Consider the following 17,500-nt stretch of genomic DNA (forward strand, 5'->3'; position numbering starts at 1 on the left):
AGTCTTCCTGTCCTGAAGCCTCCCTTCCGAACCAGACGACACTTTTAATGCAGAAATGACACAAAATGCCGTTTTGAGCTTCTTATAAATGATGATTTCCTGTCTTTCACTGTTATCTGTTTCTCACATCAGATTAAAGTGAGTGTCTTTGGGTTTTGGACCAACATCACATGACATTCTAAAAGATTTGAAAGACTTTGAGAAACTTGGATTTACTTTTTCACTATTCTCGACATTTTATCGAACGAAAAATAGTCAATAATTGTCATATTTTGCGACAAATCTAACTAATACTCTTTTGGTTCAGTCCCCCTCTCCCTCCTTTCTTAACCCTCACTATAGTATCATAGAGCCGATATTGAACATTGACTTGACGTAAGAGATATTCTGATCTGATTCTGTTTTTAAAGAGTACCTGACCTCCCTTTATTTAATAGAACATATGTCATTGTTAGCTAATGAATGTTTCCATGCTGAAACAACGGCACATGACACGTTTCCATTGGTCCCTCTTCTTTAGAAGACCAGGAAATGATGATACACGGATCATGTTCAAATCAATAGGCACGCAATGACTCTAAAGAATAATGATCACGCATCAAACACACATTCAGACTAAAGGAACCAGCTGTTTGGAAATGAGAGAAGTAGAAAGTACAGGTATTTGTGTTCAACATGTAAGAAGTAGAAAGTACAGGTATTTTGAGTTCAACATGTAAGAAGTAGAAAGTACAGGTATTTGAGTTCAACATGTGAGAAGTAGAAATACAGGTATTTGAGTTCAACCTGTAAGAATAGAAAGTACAGTATTTGAGTTCAACATGTAAGAAGTAGAAGTACAGGTTTGTGTTCAACATGTAAAAGTAGAAAGTACAGGTATTTGAGTTCAACATGTAGAAGTAGAAAGTACAGGTATTTGTGTTCAACATGTAAGAAGTAGAAAGTACAGGTATTTGTGTTCAACATGTAAGAAGTAGAAAGTACAGGTATTTTGGTTCAACATGTAAGAAGTAGAAGTACAGGTTTTGGGTTCAACATGTAAGAAGTAGAAAGTACAGGTATTTGAGTTCAACGTAAGAGTAGAAAGTACAGGTATTTGAGTTCACATGTAAGAAGTAGAAAGTACAGGTATTTGTGTTCAACATGTAAGAAGTAGAAAGTACAGGTATTTGAGTTCAACATGTAAGAAGTAGAAAGTACAGGTATTTGTGTTCAACATGTAAGAAGTAGAAAGTACAGGTATTTGAGTTCAACATGTAAGAAGTAGAAAGTACAGGTATTTTGTTCAACATGTAAGAAGTAGAAAGTACAGGTATTTGTGTTCAACATGTGAGAAGTAGAAAGTACAGGTATTTGAGTTCAACATGTGAGAAGTAGAAAGTACAGGTATTTGAGTTCAACATGTAAGAAGTAGAAAGTACAGGTATTTGTGTTCAACATGTGAGAAGTAGAAAGTACAGGTATTTGAGTTCAACATGTGAAAAGTAGAAAGTACAGGTATTTGAGTTCAACATGTGAGAAGTATAAAGTACAGGTATTTGAGTTCAACATGTAAGAAGTAGAAAGTACAGGTATTTGTGTTCAAAATGTAAGAAGTCAAAGTAAAAAGTCGTCAGAAAATACACACACACACACACACACACACACACACACACACTACTTGTTACTGGGCAGATCCAGTTTCACACACGTGTTCCCCCCCCCCCGACGGGACACTTTAAACGTCTCCGGTCCGTTTGGCTGGCTGGCCCGACAGCGGCGATCCAATCAGAACCTGGAAAATAAAGAACTGTCGTGATGGTCAGGTTTGAAACAATGCCAACAACCACAGGTTAAGCAACTCAAGTGTTATTGCAGGACATTACACTCTGACTTGCCTTAATTATATCCGTAAATAGCTAAATTACACATCAAACAGCCGGCTCTTATTGGCCGTTATGGCGTAAGTATAACTGGCTGGTGAATCTGTGGTTTATCATATTATTATATTATCATATGAAACTGAAACAGCTCAATAAAACAAACAGCTAATCAACACTTTATGCCATACTAATGCATGATATGTGCAGATGTTGGTACAGTGGTTCTTTCTGCTCTGTATCCGAACATGTTAGAGTTGCATGTGTTTCATAACGTGGTGTCGGAAAGAGCCGTTCCTCTGCCGTCCTGTAAACACTACGACTTATTAACATTCCTGAACTGTAATGAGCCCTGGACATCTAAAGTGGACCAGCAACAACTCTCTGTCCGTGAGAAACACACACATGTACTGGCTCTCTTATGATGGATGCTCTAGAGATGATTGTTCTTGACATGATCTGAGTTTGAATAATTGACTACAGATTGGTTCACAGAGGATGAATAACAGCTCCAAGAAGTTTCATCACGTGCAATCCGCCCTATATGAGTCTAATTCAAATGAGATACTACGCTAATGATTCTATAGCACAAACATGCCTCTACAGTTTAGCAGCAATTTGTCCTTTTTCAGTTACCACCAAAAATGTCACTGTTCATTTGTGGAATTACTGTTCCTGCTTTGTTCCTAAAAAATACCCAATTTGACACAAAATGTTTGCATATTATCCTCTCCTGCTGTGTCTCTACTTTAAAGAGTCCTCTCCTGCCGATGTTCAGGTGTATATCAGTATGCTGTGTCTCTACTTTAAAGAGTCCTCTCCTGCTGATGTTCAGGTGTATATCAGTATGTAGTGTCTCTACTTTAAAGAGTCCTCTCCTGCTGATGTTCAGGTGTATATCAGTATGTAGTGTCTCTACTTTAAAGAGTCCTCTCCTGCTGATGTTCAGGTATATATCAGTATGCTGTGTCTCTACTTTAAAGAGTCCTCTCCTGCTGATGTTCAGGTGTATATCAGTATGTAGTGCCTCTACTTTAAAGAGTCCTCTCCTGATGATGTTCAGGTGTATATCAGTATGTAGTGTCTCTACTTTAAAGAGTCCTCTCCTGCTGATGTTCAGGTGTATATCAGTATGTAGTGTCTCTACTTTAAAGAGTCCTCTCCTGCTGATGTTCAGGTGTATATCAGTATGTAGTGTTCTACTTTAAAGAGTCCTCTCCTGCTGATGTTCAGGTGTATATCAGTATGTAGTGTCTCTACTTTAAAGAGTCCTCTCCTGCTGATGTTCAGGTGTATATCAGTATGTAGTGTCTCTACTTTAAAGAGTCCTCTCCTGCTGATGTTCAGGTGTATATCAGTATGTAGTGTCTCTACTTTAAAGAGTCCTCTCCTGCTGATGTTCAGGTGTATATCAGTATGTAGTGTCTCTACTTTAAAGAGTCCTCTCCTGCTGATGTTCAGGTGTATATCAGTATGTAGTGTCTCTACTTTAAAGAGTCCTCTCCTGCTGATGTTCAGGTGTATATCAGTATGTAGTGTCTCTACTTTAAAGAGTCCTCTCCTGCTGATGTTCAGGTGTATATCAGTATGTAGTGTCTCTACTTTAAAGAGTCCTCTCCTGCTGATGTTCAGGTGTATATCAGTATGTAGTGTCTCTACTTTAAAGGTGTCTCTACTTTAAAGGAGTCCTCTCCTGTGTTTTTCACATGGTCTCTTTGACTTTGAATTTAAAGAGATACCGTGTTCATATCTGCTCCTTTATAAGAGCCAGCTGTTTCAACGAATCACATCCAACTCTTGCCAAGAACTCAAACCAAACATGTCAAACTCTGTCTTTACGGTCAGAAAGTGAAAGTTGTTTCTTATCAAGTAGTTGTTTTTTTACAACCCCTTTGGATTGTTTGTTTGATCGTGGAAACATTATCTCGATTGCTCTCTTCAAACAAGTAATAATGAGTTTGTTTGTAGAGGACATTTCGGGCTGACTCAACATCATCATGGCATTTCTCTGATAACTGTGCCAGGAGAATTGTGATGGAAGAGAGAGGAGGGAGGGTGTGTGTGTGTGTGTGTGCGTGTGTGTGTGTGTGTGTGTGTGTGTGTGTGTGTGTGTGTGGGAGACATCTGTGACTAATCACCACCTCCCAGTTGTGGTACCGTCTGTCTCCTGGATGTTACAGAGAGATTTTACTGAGGCTACATTTCATCTCTAATTTTATCGTTCCCCCTCCCCTGTTCCTTTCTTTGAGACCTCCTCCATCATTCTGTTTTATCTCTTCATTTTCCACCTCCTTTATTTGCTCATGGTCACTGTCTATGAAGGACTAAAAATGAACATAAAAATATATACAATTCATAATTAAATAACCAAAAAAAAATGCAAAAGTTAAATTATTAGAGATTTTTTGAAGGATTTAAGAGTTGGCATTTTGGACGTATTGAAGTTTTTATTTGTTATTGTCTTATTCAATTATTTCCCAATTCGTGCACATGTATTTCCCCATTGATTTACTTCTTTCATATTTCTGTATTTATTAAATAAACACAGTAATGAAGAAATCAAATAATGAAAAAAGGAAATAAATAAATGTGAAAAATAATAAAAACATATAAAAAATAAATAAATATATAAATAAGGAAAGTAATTCAGAAAGAAATAAAAATTGGGAGGAAATTAAATAGAACAATAAATGCCTTTAAAACAAGTAATTCCTCAAATAACATATTTAAAAAAATGCATTTATACTTAACAACCTGAATGTTTATTTGATATTTTATTAACTTCTACTCATTTTTGTTTTACGGATGTATAAACTGTCTAATTGTTGAAAGAGTAAAATAAGTTAAAAATAAATTAAAATAGTTCAGGTGTATATCAGTATGTCGTGTCTCTACTTTAAAGAGTCCTCTCCTGCTGATGTTCAGGTGTATATCAGTATGTAGTGTCTCTACTTTAAAGAGTCCTCTCCTGCTGATGTTCAGGTGTATATCAGTATGTAGTGTCTCTACTTTAAAGAGTCCTCTCCTGCTGATGTCAGGTGTGTATCAGTATGTAGTGTCTCTACTTTAAAGAGTCCTCTCCTGCTGATGTTCAGGTGTATATCAGTATGTAGTGTCTCTACTTTAAAGAGTCCTCTCCTGCTGATGTTCAGGTGTGTATCAGTATGTAGTGTCTCAACTTTAAAGAGTCCTCTCCTGCTGATGTTCAAGTGTATATCAGTATGTCGTGTCTCTACTTTAAAGAGTCCTCTCCTGCTGATGTTCAGGTGTATATCAGTATGTAGTGTCTCTACTTTAAAGAGTCCTCTCCTGCTGATGTTCAGGTGTATATCAGTATGTAGTGTCTCTACTTTAAAGAGTCCTCTCCTGCTGATCTTCAGGTGTGTATCAGTATGTAGTGTCTCTACTTTAAAGAGTCCTCTCCTGCTGATGTTCAGGTGTATATCAGTATGTAGTGTCTCTACTTTAAAGAGTCCTCTCCTGCTGATGTTCAGGTGTGTATCAGTATGTAGTGTCTCAACTTTAAAGAGTCCTCTCCTGCTGATGTTCAAGTGTATATCAGTATGTAGTGTCTCTACTTTAAAGAGTCCTCTCCTGCTGATCTTCAGGTGTATATCAGTATAGTGTCTCTACTTTAAAGAGTCCTCTCCTGCTGATGTTCAGGTGTATATCAGTATGTAGTGTCTCTACTTTAAAGAGTCCTCTCCTGCTGATCTTCAGGTGTATATCAGTATGTAGTTGTCTCTACTTTAAAGAGTCCTCTCCTGCTGATGTTCAGGTGTATATCAGTATGTAGTGTCTCTACTTTAAAGAGTCCTCTCCTGCTGATCTTCAGGTGTATATCAGTATAGTGTCTCTACTTTAAGAGTCCTCTCCTGCTGATGTTCAGGTGTAATCAGCATGTAGTGTCTCTACTTTAAAGAGTCCTCTCCTGCTGATGTTCAGGTGTATATCAGTATGTAGTTGTCTCTACTTTAAAGAGTCCTCTCCTGCTGATGTTCAGGTGTATATCAGTATGTAGTGTCTCTACTTTAAAGAGTCCTCTCCTGCTGATCTTCAGGTGTATATCAGTATAGTGTCTCTACTTTAAAGAGTCCTCTCCTGCTGATGTTCAGGTGTATATCAGCATGTAGTGTCTCTACTTTAAAGAGTCCTCTCCTGCTGATGTTCAGGTGTATATCAATATGTAGTGTCTCTACTTTAAAGAGTCATCTCCTGCTGATGTTCAGGTGTATATCAGTATGTAGTGTCTCTACTTTTAAGAGTCCTCTCCTGCTGATGTTCAGGTGTATATCAGTATGTAGTGTCTCTACTTTAAAGAGTCCTCTCCTGCTGATGTTCAGGTGTATATCAGTATGTCGTGTCTCTACTTTAAAGAGTCCTCTCCTGCTGATGTTCAGGTGTATATCAGTATGTCGTGTCTCTACTTTAAAGAGTCCTCTCCCTCTGATGTTCAGGTGTATATCAGTATGTAGTGTCTCTACTTTAAAGAGTCCTCTCCTGCTGATAATTTTTTTTTGTTTTTTTTTTGAGTGATTTATCTTTGTATTTATTGTTATGGCAGCTTTAGTCCTGCATATCTCCCCCACATTGTTCTTTAATCACACTCTTATCATGTCTTTGAGTTTTACTGTGTTTTGAACTGGAACTAAACGCCACTTATGTGTTTTCGGGGAACAGCTGGCTGCGCTGATTAACGCAGAGTGAGGTATTGTAACTGAACTCAGATGACGTGGATAAGATCAGAAAAATATGAGGTACGACGTGGGAAAACCCGCCGTGTGTTGCAACAGATTTGAGAAATAAACTCCTGAGTAACCGAAGGAGAGATGTGCCAATAACCGCACTGTAATAGATTTTAACGAGGGGTTTTTAAATGTTCTCCCACACAGTTTAAGCACGGCGCTGCGGATGCTTGGTTTCAGTGTTTACAGCTCGGTGTGGAGACTGAGGTTAACAGCAGCAGTAAAGAGAAGGGGCCTCATTACTGCTGAAGCTGGGGGATCTACTTTTTTACAGGTTAATGAAGGGTCCTCTTAATGCTGTGGTTTTAAATTAAACTGAGCTTGGTTTAATATAACTTTTTTGGCTCTCTGAAACAATACTGATGGGTATTTAGTGGTTAAGAATTCTAAAAACCACTAGAGCAAAATAACCAGTTTGTGTTTGACAGAGGTGGGAAGTACAAATACTTCATTACTGTACTTAAGTACAAGTTTCTGGTATCAGTACTTTACTCAACTACTTTCTGACGACTTTTTACTTTGACTTCTTACATGTTGAACACAAATACCTGTACTTTCTACTTCTTACATGTTGAACTCAAATACCTGTACTTTCTACTTCTCACATGTTGAACTCAAATACCTGTACTTTCTACTTCTCACATGTTGAACACAAATACCTGTACTTTCTACTTCTCACATGTTGAACCCAAATACCTGTACTTTCTACTTCTTACATGTTGAACACAAATACCTGTACTTTCTACTTCTTACATGTTGAACCCAAATACCTGTACTTTCTACTTCTCACATGTTGAACTCAAATACCTGTACTTTCTACTTCTTACATGTTGAACCCAAATACCTGTACTTTCTACTTCTCACATGTTGAACCCAAATACCTGTACTTTCTACTTCTTACATGTTGAACTCAAATACCTGTACTTTCTACTTCTCACATGTTGAACCCAAATACCTGTACTTTCTACTTCTTACATGTTGAACTCAAATACCTGTACTTTCTACTTCTCACATGTTGAACCCAAATACCTGTACTTTCTACTTCTTACATGTTGAACTGAAATACCTGTACTTTCTACTTCTTACATGTTGAACTCAAATACCTGTACTTTCTACTTCTTACATGTTGAACACAAATACCTGTACTTTCTACTTCTCACATGTTGAACTCAAATACCTGTACTTTCTACTTCTTACATGTTGAACTCAAATACCTGTACTTTCTACTTCTCTCATTCTCCAAACAGCTGGTTCCTTTAGTCTGAATGTGTGTTTGGTGCGTGATCATTATTCTTTAGAGTCATTGCGTGCCTATTGATTTGAACACGATCCGTGTATCCATCATTTCCTGGTCTTCTCTAAAGAAGAGGGACCAATGGAAACGTTGTCATGTTGCCGTTGTTCAGCATGGAAACATTCATTAGCTAACAATGACATTATTGTTCTATTAATATAAAGGGAGGTCAGGTACTCTTTAAAGCAGCTGCTAGTTATGGGTACTTTTTACTGAAGTACATTTCAAATCCTCTTTACTTTTACTTGAGTAAAGAAGTTTAGTCAGTACTTCTACTTTCACCAGAGTATTTTTAAACACGAGTATCTGTACTTCTACTTGAGTAAAGGATGTGTGTATTTTTGCCCTCTCTGACTACAGTGCAGTTAAATCACCATCACAGCCTCTTGTGTTTCTGTGTCTGTGAGTGGAGGAGGAGATGATTTAGTGCTGATAGATTTCGATGCTCACCATTTCCCCTCGCTGTTCTCAAACTGCTGCACGGTGTACCCGAACATGTCCTCCAGCGGACCGTCGAACGACAAAGAGTTCTTCGAGTCCACGTTGAAGGAGAATACGCAGGACAGCAGCGCTGCAGAGAGGAGGAGAAACCACAGGTTAGAGAGATGGTAAAAGCACACACGTCCTTTACTCAAGTAGAAGTACACACGTCCTTTACTCAAGTAGAAGTACAGATACTCGTGTTTAAAAATGGTAAAAGTAGAAGTATTTGTACTCCACTACTTCCCACCTCTGGAAGTTAAACAGAATATCAGATACTGAGCTGCTGTCAGGAGACATTAAAACATCTCAGTGATTCGTGAATAGGGCAATATATAAATGGGGACATCACTAGATATTATCTTAGGTTTTGGATACCGTAATACGTGTTGTTTTTCCCTGCTTTTAAAGGTTTATTTGTCCAAAGTTATAAAATCATGACATCAGGTTTTGCATTGGGGCAAAAAAAGTAAATCAATTCATTAAAACAGAAATATGTTAATATCAAAATATAATATGCCATTTTGGTAAATAAGTCGATCCTACAGTAAAAAGTCATCGCAGTATAATCATTTATATTTAAAGAAAATGGTGATATTTGATACAGCCCAGGTCTACTTGCTGATATTCCAACACTGAAATAAGAAACGTGTGTATTCAATTTGACATAAAAACAACATTTTGATTTCATTTATTTGCATTTTTTACCAAAAATCATTTTGTATTAGATATTATTAACGCAAAATGTCAACCATACAATATTGGGAATTTGTTCAAAAATATCAATTCGATTTCCCCCTCCCCCCCCCCCCCATGTCACCCAGCTCTATTCATAAATACTCCAATATGAAATAAGATACTTGTGTATTTATCTTCTAAGAAAGATATTTCATTAAGTAAAAGTCTGGCATGGACAGACATTATTAATAAATATTTATAAAAATGTCAGGATGGAAGACGGAAATCACAAATAAACAGATCTAGTTACAGAATAACGTAATAAATAATACATATTTTGGTCATCGAGCCAAAATATTGATATAAATCTAATGAGAAATAGACATATTGTGTACTGATATGAAGGCTGAGCTGTGTGACCATATCACTCACACACACACACACACACACACACACACACACACACACGTCATGTTGGAGGCCACTGGAGGAATTTCATCCGTCGGTGTGAAGCGTTTGCTCTGACCGGCAGGACAAATGTCTTCCTGTCTCCGATGGACCGTCTGTTTCTGAGCGGAGTTTATTTCACAGACTCTCGATATAAACCCAAGCGAGTCTCATTGTGAACGCGCCACAATGAAACTCTTTATGCCCACTGTGTGAGGGAATTCCTGCAGAGTAATTTTATTCGACTTGTGAGGACACAGAACACATACATGGAGAGTCAATAACAAGTGTGTGAGGAGGACGATCTGGAGCTAATGTGTCCGACCCTAAAGGAGAATGGAGACCAAATGGAGTCTGGGTTGTGTCTGAAGAGTCATTATAGATGTTCTAACCATGCAAAGAGAGGATGCTGCTCAGACAGTGCATCGTTTTAGTGCAGTCTGAAATATATAGACGACTTTTGGATGGATTGCTTTGACATTTGGTGCAGACATTCATGTTCCCCAGGGCCCAGTAGTTCAACACTGGAAATCTGATCAGATCAGATTTGGATTTTGGGTAGTTCAAAACCAAAAACCAGGATTAGGATCATCTTGATATCCGATCAGATCAGGAAATCCAAGCTTTAATCTGGATCAAAACTTCAAAACGAGTTCAAACCGACGACACAGGATTGGGATCAGTTTGATCCCAAAAAAACGGGTTATCCTGATCCCACCAGAGGGGTGGGTTTCCAGTGGATTACCAGAGCAAAATGTACTGTACAATATATTTTAAAATATGTTTCAATATAAATAAGATGGCAAAGTTTGTTAACTGAAATAATACACAATTGTTAGCCTTCATGGCAAATCAATTTTATTTTTCATGTTTGGTCACGTTTGTGGTGGCCTGCTTTGTTTTCAACCAAATGTTGACGACATAAATGTTTATGCTCATAAAAGTATCAAAACAAAGATTGTCAATCACAAATGTAATTTAGATTAAAGAAAAAATATCTTCAACAAAAAAAAAGTCCGTCATCTGTCATCAGCTTTCAAACGGACAATAGATGTCTCTGCAATAGAGAACCGCAGTGACGCGTCCTAAAACCCGGAAGTAAGTTGGCATTTTTACCACGTCCGGTTCCTTCGATAAAAAGCAATGCAATCTCTCCATAGGGTTTGGAAAATAGCTCCAAATAAGGTCTGTGTTTGACACAAATTGAAGAGACAGATCACGTTTTGTTCTACGACATTAAATCCATCAGCAGTGATCCCGCTGGTGATTTCTGAAGAGGTGACGTGTCTGAAAAACGATGGTTGTTACCAAGTGGCTGAATAGGACTACAGAAGTTGTCCAGGCCGTTGTACGTCATTACACCGAACACGTAAACACTCCTAAGTTACTTTGCCCTGTTCTGCTTGAAAGCAAGTCCCTGCCTCCTGCAAACTGTTCAAACACTTCAACTCGTACCATTTAGAGTCTGTATGTTTGAATATGGATCTGAAGTCGGCGTGACGCTGAAGCAGCGACCCAGCTGTAGTTCCTTTATAGCATAGCGTTAGCATTTTGCTTCTGGCGACTAGATGTATGCTTCAAAAATTATAAAAGTAGGATGGACATGTGGAGATTATCCGGCTAAACAAAACGTGATCCGTCTCTTCAATGTGTCTCAACCACAGACCTTATTTCCAGCTATTTTCCAAAATCCTATGGAGAAATTGCATTGCTTTTTGACGAAGGAACCGGAAGGAGTTTACATCTGGGTTTTAGGACGCGTCACTGCGGTTCTCTATGTGGTCTCTTGTGTTCCTTGTATTATTTTTCATATCCACTAGATGGCGCTCGGTAGGATTAAAGCACTGATATTCAGGATCGAGTCATCTTGAACAGTCTGAATCTGGATCAGGGCGATCCTATCCGGAATTGCTTTGAACTACAGGGACAAAATCTGAGTTGTCTGATCCTGGATCACAGAAAATGGGATTTCGGATCTGATTGAGATTCAAAGTGTTGAACTACTGGGCCCAGAGGATAGACCCTACCAACGTTGGTGATGCTCTAAGTTGCCTTGAACACCACCACAAGGTTGATATTACAAATTCTGAGTGAAATATCTAAACAACTTTTGCTATGACATGTTGCGCATGTTCCCCAGAGGATGCACCCTAACTGCTTTAGTAATGTTCTTCATTTTCCGTAGTAGACCCTAAAGTTCACATTTTTTGTTGTAATGAACTATCTCAACACGTTTCTGAATGCATTGCTACGAACTTGTTACACTCACTCCAGGTTGAACTTTAGATGCTGTGACTGTTCATAAAAGCACCTTCAACAAGTTCAACTATTGATGTGTCTTATACTCGGTTTATGGCCAAAACATGCTCAAATAATGACATTTGCATTAACTTAGCTTCACTATGTGTAACACACGTAATGCCGATAGTGAATATAGTCTACCTGCTAAGCATAGCATGTTAGCTTTTCCATTATGAGTATGGAGCTAACTCTTAGTACCAACTAGTTTATGTTGAAGTGATAGATCGTAATGATATCAATACAAAACATCTTTAAGATACATATGTTATGCTTTATGTCCCCTGTAACCCAAACTCTGCAGATCCTCTTCGCATCTGTCAGCTAATTGTTATGTTTTTTTGCATTCTTACCCCTTCATCAGACAAATAAAGCTTTGAAAAATACCTATAGCAAGTCACATAAAAACATCTTGTTCAATGGTGTAGGTAACTTCCCAAGATATAAACGAGTGTAAACAGAGACAGAAATAACATCCCCTGCTAACAGGACATACTTGGATCAGTGCACTTCTATAGACCATAACTTAAGAAGGCTTTAAAGCATGGTCTGTTAGCAGCCCCGCTCCCTGGACTTATAAAAACCCCACTGCTAGCAGAGATGGCAAAAGTACACACATCCTTTACTCAAGTAGAAGTACAGATACTCGTGTTTAAAATACTCTGGTGAAAGTCGAAGTACTGACTAAACTTCTTTACTCAAGTGAAAGTAAAGAGGCTTTGAAATGTACTTCAGTAAAAAGTACCCATAACTAGCAGCTGTTTTAAAGAGTACCTGACCTCCCTTTATATTAATAGAAAGTAAAGGTATTTGAGTTCAACATGTAAGAAGTAGAAAGTACAGGTATTTGTGTTCAACATGTAAGAAGTAGAAAGTACAGGTATTTGTGTTCAAAATGTAAGAAGTAGAAAGTACAGGTATTTGTGTTCAACATGTAAGAAGTAGAAAGTACAGGTATTTGGGTTCAACATGTAAGAAGTAGAAAGTACAGGTATTTGTGTTCAACATGTAAGAAGTAGAAAGTACAGGTATTTGTGTTCAACATGTAAGAAGTAGAAAGTACAGGTATTTGTGTTCAACATGTAAGAAGTAGAAAGTACAGGTATTTGTGTTCAACATGTAAGAAGTAGAAAGTACAGGTATTTGTGTTCAACATGTAAGAAGTAGAAAGTACAGGTATTTGTGTTCAACATGTAAGAAGTAGAAAGTACAGGTATTTGTGTTCAAAATGTGAGAAGTAGAAAGTACAGGTATTTGTGTTCAACATGTAAGAAGTAGAAAGTACAGGTATTTGTGTTCAACATGTAAGAAGTAGAAAGTACAGGTATTTGGGTTCAACATGTAAGAAGTAGAAAGTTCAGGTATTTGTGTTCAACATGTAAGAAGTAGAAAGTACAGGTATTTGGGTTCAACATGTAAGAAGTAGAAAGTACAGGTATTTGAGTTCAACATGTAAGAAGTAGAAAGTACAGGTATTTGTGTTCAACATGTAAGAAGTAGAAAGTACAGGTATTTGGGTTCAACATGTAAGAAGTAGAAAGTACAGGTATTTGGGTTCAACATGTAAGAAGTAGAAAGTACAGGTATTTGTGTTCAACATGTAAGAAGTAGAAAGTACAGGTATTTGTGTTCAACATGTAAGAAGTAGAAAGTACAGGTATTTGGGTTCAACATGTAAGAAGTAGAAAGTTCAGGTATTTGTGTTCAACATGTAAGAAGTCAAAGTTAAAAGTCCTCCGAAAAATAAGTAGTGGAGTAAAGTACTGATACCAGAAACATGTATTTAAGTAGTAACAAAGTATTTGTACTCCACTACTTCCCACCTCTGGCTGCCAGTCATCGTGCAGTCATATTCTCACCATCATCCCATAGATTTCCTTTGAGATTAAGTTATTTCCCCGACAGAGAGAGAGAGAGAGAGAGAGAGAGAGAGAGAGAGAGAGAGAGAGAGAGAGAGAGAGAGAGAGAGAGAGAGAGAGAGAGAGAGAGAGAGAGAGAGAGAGAGAGAGAGAGAGAGAGCTGCAGAGTCATGCTCAGGAATCCCAGCCAAGAAATATTATCCCCTCGGTTCCTCCCTCGCTCATTCTGCACTTCCTCTGCTCCCCATTTCCTGTTCCTATTAACCTAATTATAGACATCCCTGCAACGCCACAGGTGCACACACACACACACACACACACACACACACACACACACACACACACACACACACACACACACACACAGTTAATTAACTGATTTAAGATGGCTTCAGGCCAGCGTTTATCACAGCTCAAGTACAGTTCAGAGTCACGCTGCTGCATTGAGACGTTTTCTGTCTGCTCTTCTGGGTTTACTGCACCCTGTCTGATCCTTTAAATCACTTTAATAAGAAAACTATTTTAAGATGTCTTGTCTTGAAAAAGAAAATGTCACAAGTGTATTTTACTCTAAGTTTGGTATTCCATTTTGCAATAATAAAATTATTTTTTTATATAACTTAACTTTGCAATAAACTTGATGCTAATTCTGAAAATGCAATAAAAAAATATATATATTTATTCTCTGGGCACAATCAGACTAGCCTTTTGTCTTTACATTTTATTCTTTAACCTTTATTGTAAACCAGGAAATGTCCCAATAACTCAACAACTATTGGATGAATTGCTCGAAAATGGTGCAGGTTTTGGGAGGGATACTTTAAAAATGTAATAAAACTACTAACTACCTGTAAACAAAAAAAATCATCTTACTTTTTATTATACAGTATTATTACTTGTTTTTTTATTTTATTCTTAATTATTTAAATTATTATTATTATAACGTATTATTATTAATTATTCTAATTATATAGAGAGGCGAAGTCCCTCCCTTTCCTCCATGGGACCTTATTTCGTAAAAAGTACGTATTGAAGTCAATGAGGAGAGAAAGATTATCTTTCGATCCCGTTTGAATTGTGCCGCGAATTACACACATGATGTTTGTCAATTTAAAAGATAATTTTGCAAGTTAATTTTTAAAAAATGTGTCGTAAAACTGTGAAGTAACACTTTGTTTGTGTGAAACCGCTCAATGAACTACATCTCCCGCCTCGCACCACACACCAAGACGGCCGTCACGTTGAAACATTTCACTTCTTTCTTTCAGAACGAGGCGGAAAGTATTAAAAGAGGTGAAAATCACTCCAAGTCTGGGCACGTTGAGAGCTGTGCACACACACAAGGGGAGTTAGTCGGTTCCTGAGAGCCAGCATGCGGGACCGGGACTCTGGGATTTGTAGTCTTTCTAGTTGCGTATTTTTCATAGTCTTATATTTCAACAGTTTTACGACAAACTGTGACTTTTTTGACGTGGAAATTATTATTTAAATTGACAAACATCATGTGTGTAATTTGTGGCACAATTCAAACGGGATCGAGAGATAAGTTTTCTCTCTCCATTGACTGCAATGCATACTTTTTCCGAAATAAGGTCCCATGGGGCGGAAGTAGATGGGCGGGACTTCGCCTCTCTATACATTCATGTTTTTGGTCTAGGAATGGTTGCCATACTTTTGAATGAATTAATAAATATAAATAATATATAATATAATAATATATTTGGTGTCTCCAGCTCTGCTCAAATAAAAACCAGTGAGTTGTGTAACTGGTTATTTTAGTGTCCGATAATTGTCCTCTCTCTTTGTGGATGGAAAGCCTCTCACAAGCTCTAAAGTATCTGTGTATAAATCTGTCCATCACTCTGAGGTCATATTCTGCTCCATTTCATGGTGAGAAGTTTTAAACATGTAAGCGGTTCAGCATTTTGTCGGTAGATCCAGACGTTTTGATCTCGAATTTTTGGACATTTATTGGATTGATTGGCGTGAAATCTTCTCACACACATTCCTGCAGAATGACGCCTGATGATCCACAGACTTTCTCTCACACCAGGTTCCACTTTGAGTGAAGTGTCTCGACAACCAGAGGTGGGAAGTATGGAGTACAAATACTTCGTTACTGTACTTAAGCACATTTTTCTGGTATCAGTACTTTACTCCACTCCTTATTTTACTGACGACTTTTTACTTTGACTTCTTACATGTTGAACACAAATACCTGTACTTTCTACTTCTTACATGTTGAACTCAAATACCTGTACTTTCTACTTCTTACATGTTGAACACAAATACCTGTACTTTCTACTTCTTACATGTTGAACCCAAATACCTGTACTTCCTACTTCTTACATGTTGAACACAAATACCTGTACTTTCTACTTCTCACATGTTGAACTCAAATACCTGTACTTCCTACTTCTTACATGTTGAACCCAAATACCTGTACTTCCTACTTCTTACATGTTGAACACAAATACCTGTACTTTCTACTTCTTACATGTTGAACACAAATACCTGTACTTTCTACTTCTTACATGTTGAACACAAATACCTGAACTTTCTACTTCTTACATGTTGAACACAAATACCTGTACTTTCTACTTCTTACATGTTGAACACAAATACCTGTACTTTCTACTTCTTACATGTTGAACACAAATACCTGTACTTTCTACTTCTTACATGTTGAACACAAATACCTGTACTTTCTACTTCTCACATGTTGAACAAAAATACCTGTACTTTCTACTTCTTACATGTTGAACTCAAATACCTGTACTTTCTACTTCTTACATGTTGAACTCAAATACCTGTACTTTCTACTTCTTACATGTTGAACACAAATACCTGTACTTTCTACTTCTTACATGTTGAACACAAATACCTGTACTTTCTACTTCTTACATGTTGAACACAAATACCTGTACTTTCTACTTCTTACATGTTGAACTCAAATACCTGTACTTTCTACTTCTTACATGTTGAACACAAATACCTGTACTTTCTACTTCTCTCATTTTCCAAACAGCTGGTTCCTTTAGTCTGAATGTGTGTTTGGTGCGTGATCATTATTCTTTAGAGTCATTGCGTGCCTATTGATTTGAACACGATCCGTGTATCCATCATTTCCTGGTCTTCTCTAAAGAAGAGGGACCAATGGAAACGTTGTCATGTTGCCGTTGTTCAGCATGGAAACATTCATTAGCTAACAATGACATTATTGTTCTATTGATATAAAGGGAGGTCAGGTACTCTTTAAAACAGCTGCTAGCTATGGGTACTTTTTACTGAAGTACATTTCAAAGCCTCTTTACTTTCACTTGAGTAAAGAAGTTTAGTCAGTACTTCTACTTTCACCAGAGTATTTTTAAACACGAGTATCTGTACTTCCACTTGAGTAAAGGATGTGTGTACGTTTGCCATCTCTGTCGACAACTATTTTGTATTATTTAACTATATGTATTTGTTGTTCTTTTCTTTTCACTATATCTGTAAAGCGTCTTTGAGCACCTGTAAAAGCGCTAACAAAATAAATCTATTCTTATTATTATTGGATGGATTTGCATGAAGTTCAGTTAATTCATTAGTTTCAACGTCATGAGTTCACAATGCAAATATAGACTAAAATAAGGCTGCAACTAACTTACTAAATAGTCGTTTGGTGTATAAAATGGTAGAAGAGAGTGGAAATGTCCATCCATTTTTAAAGAAATAATGTATTTAAATGTCTTGACAGTCAAAAAACCCAACGGTATTCACTTTAATATGATATAAAACCAAGACAAGTAGGACATCGACATAATTGAGACGCAGAAACAGCTACACCGTAGTTGGCGATGA

The 17,500-nt window shown here is 37.4% G+C and overlaps 1 protein-coding gene across 1 annotated transcript in view; it reads right to left on the reverse strand.

The window, feature by feature from the left end:
* Nucleotides 1-1,661: 1,661 nt before the first annotated feature.
* Nucleotides 1,662-17,500, reverse strand: part of LOC117544099 (integrin alpha-1-like) — a 48,784-nt gene continuing 32,945 nt past the window's right edge. The window contains exons 2-3 of the mRNA XM_034212902.1: nucleotides 8,349-8,469; nucleotides 1,662-1,775 (exon numbers count right to left, since the gene is read on the reverse strand). Coding sequence (XP_034068793.1) covers nucleotides 1,718-1,775; nucleotides 8,349-8,469 — 179 coding nt within the window. The 3' untranslated portion in view covers nucleotides 1,662-1,717. The remainder of the gene's footprint in view (nucleotides 1,776-8,348; nucleotides 8,470-17,500) is intronic.

Source organism: Gymnodraco acuticeps, unplaced genomic scaffold, assembly GCF_902827175.1.
Source record: "Gymnodraco acuticeps unplaced genomic scaffold, fGymAcu1.1, whole genome shotgun sequence".
In the NCBI taxonomy this organism is placed as follows: domain Eukaryota; kingdom Metazoa; phylum Chordata; class Actinopteri; order Perciformes; family Bathydraconidae; genus Gymnodraco; species Gymnodraco acuticeps.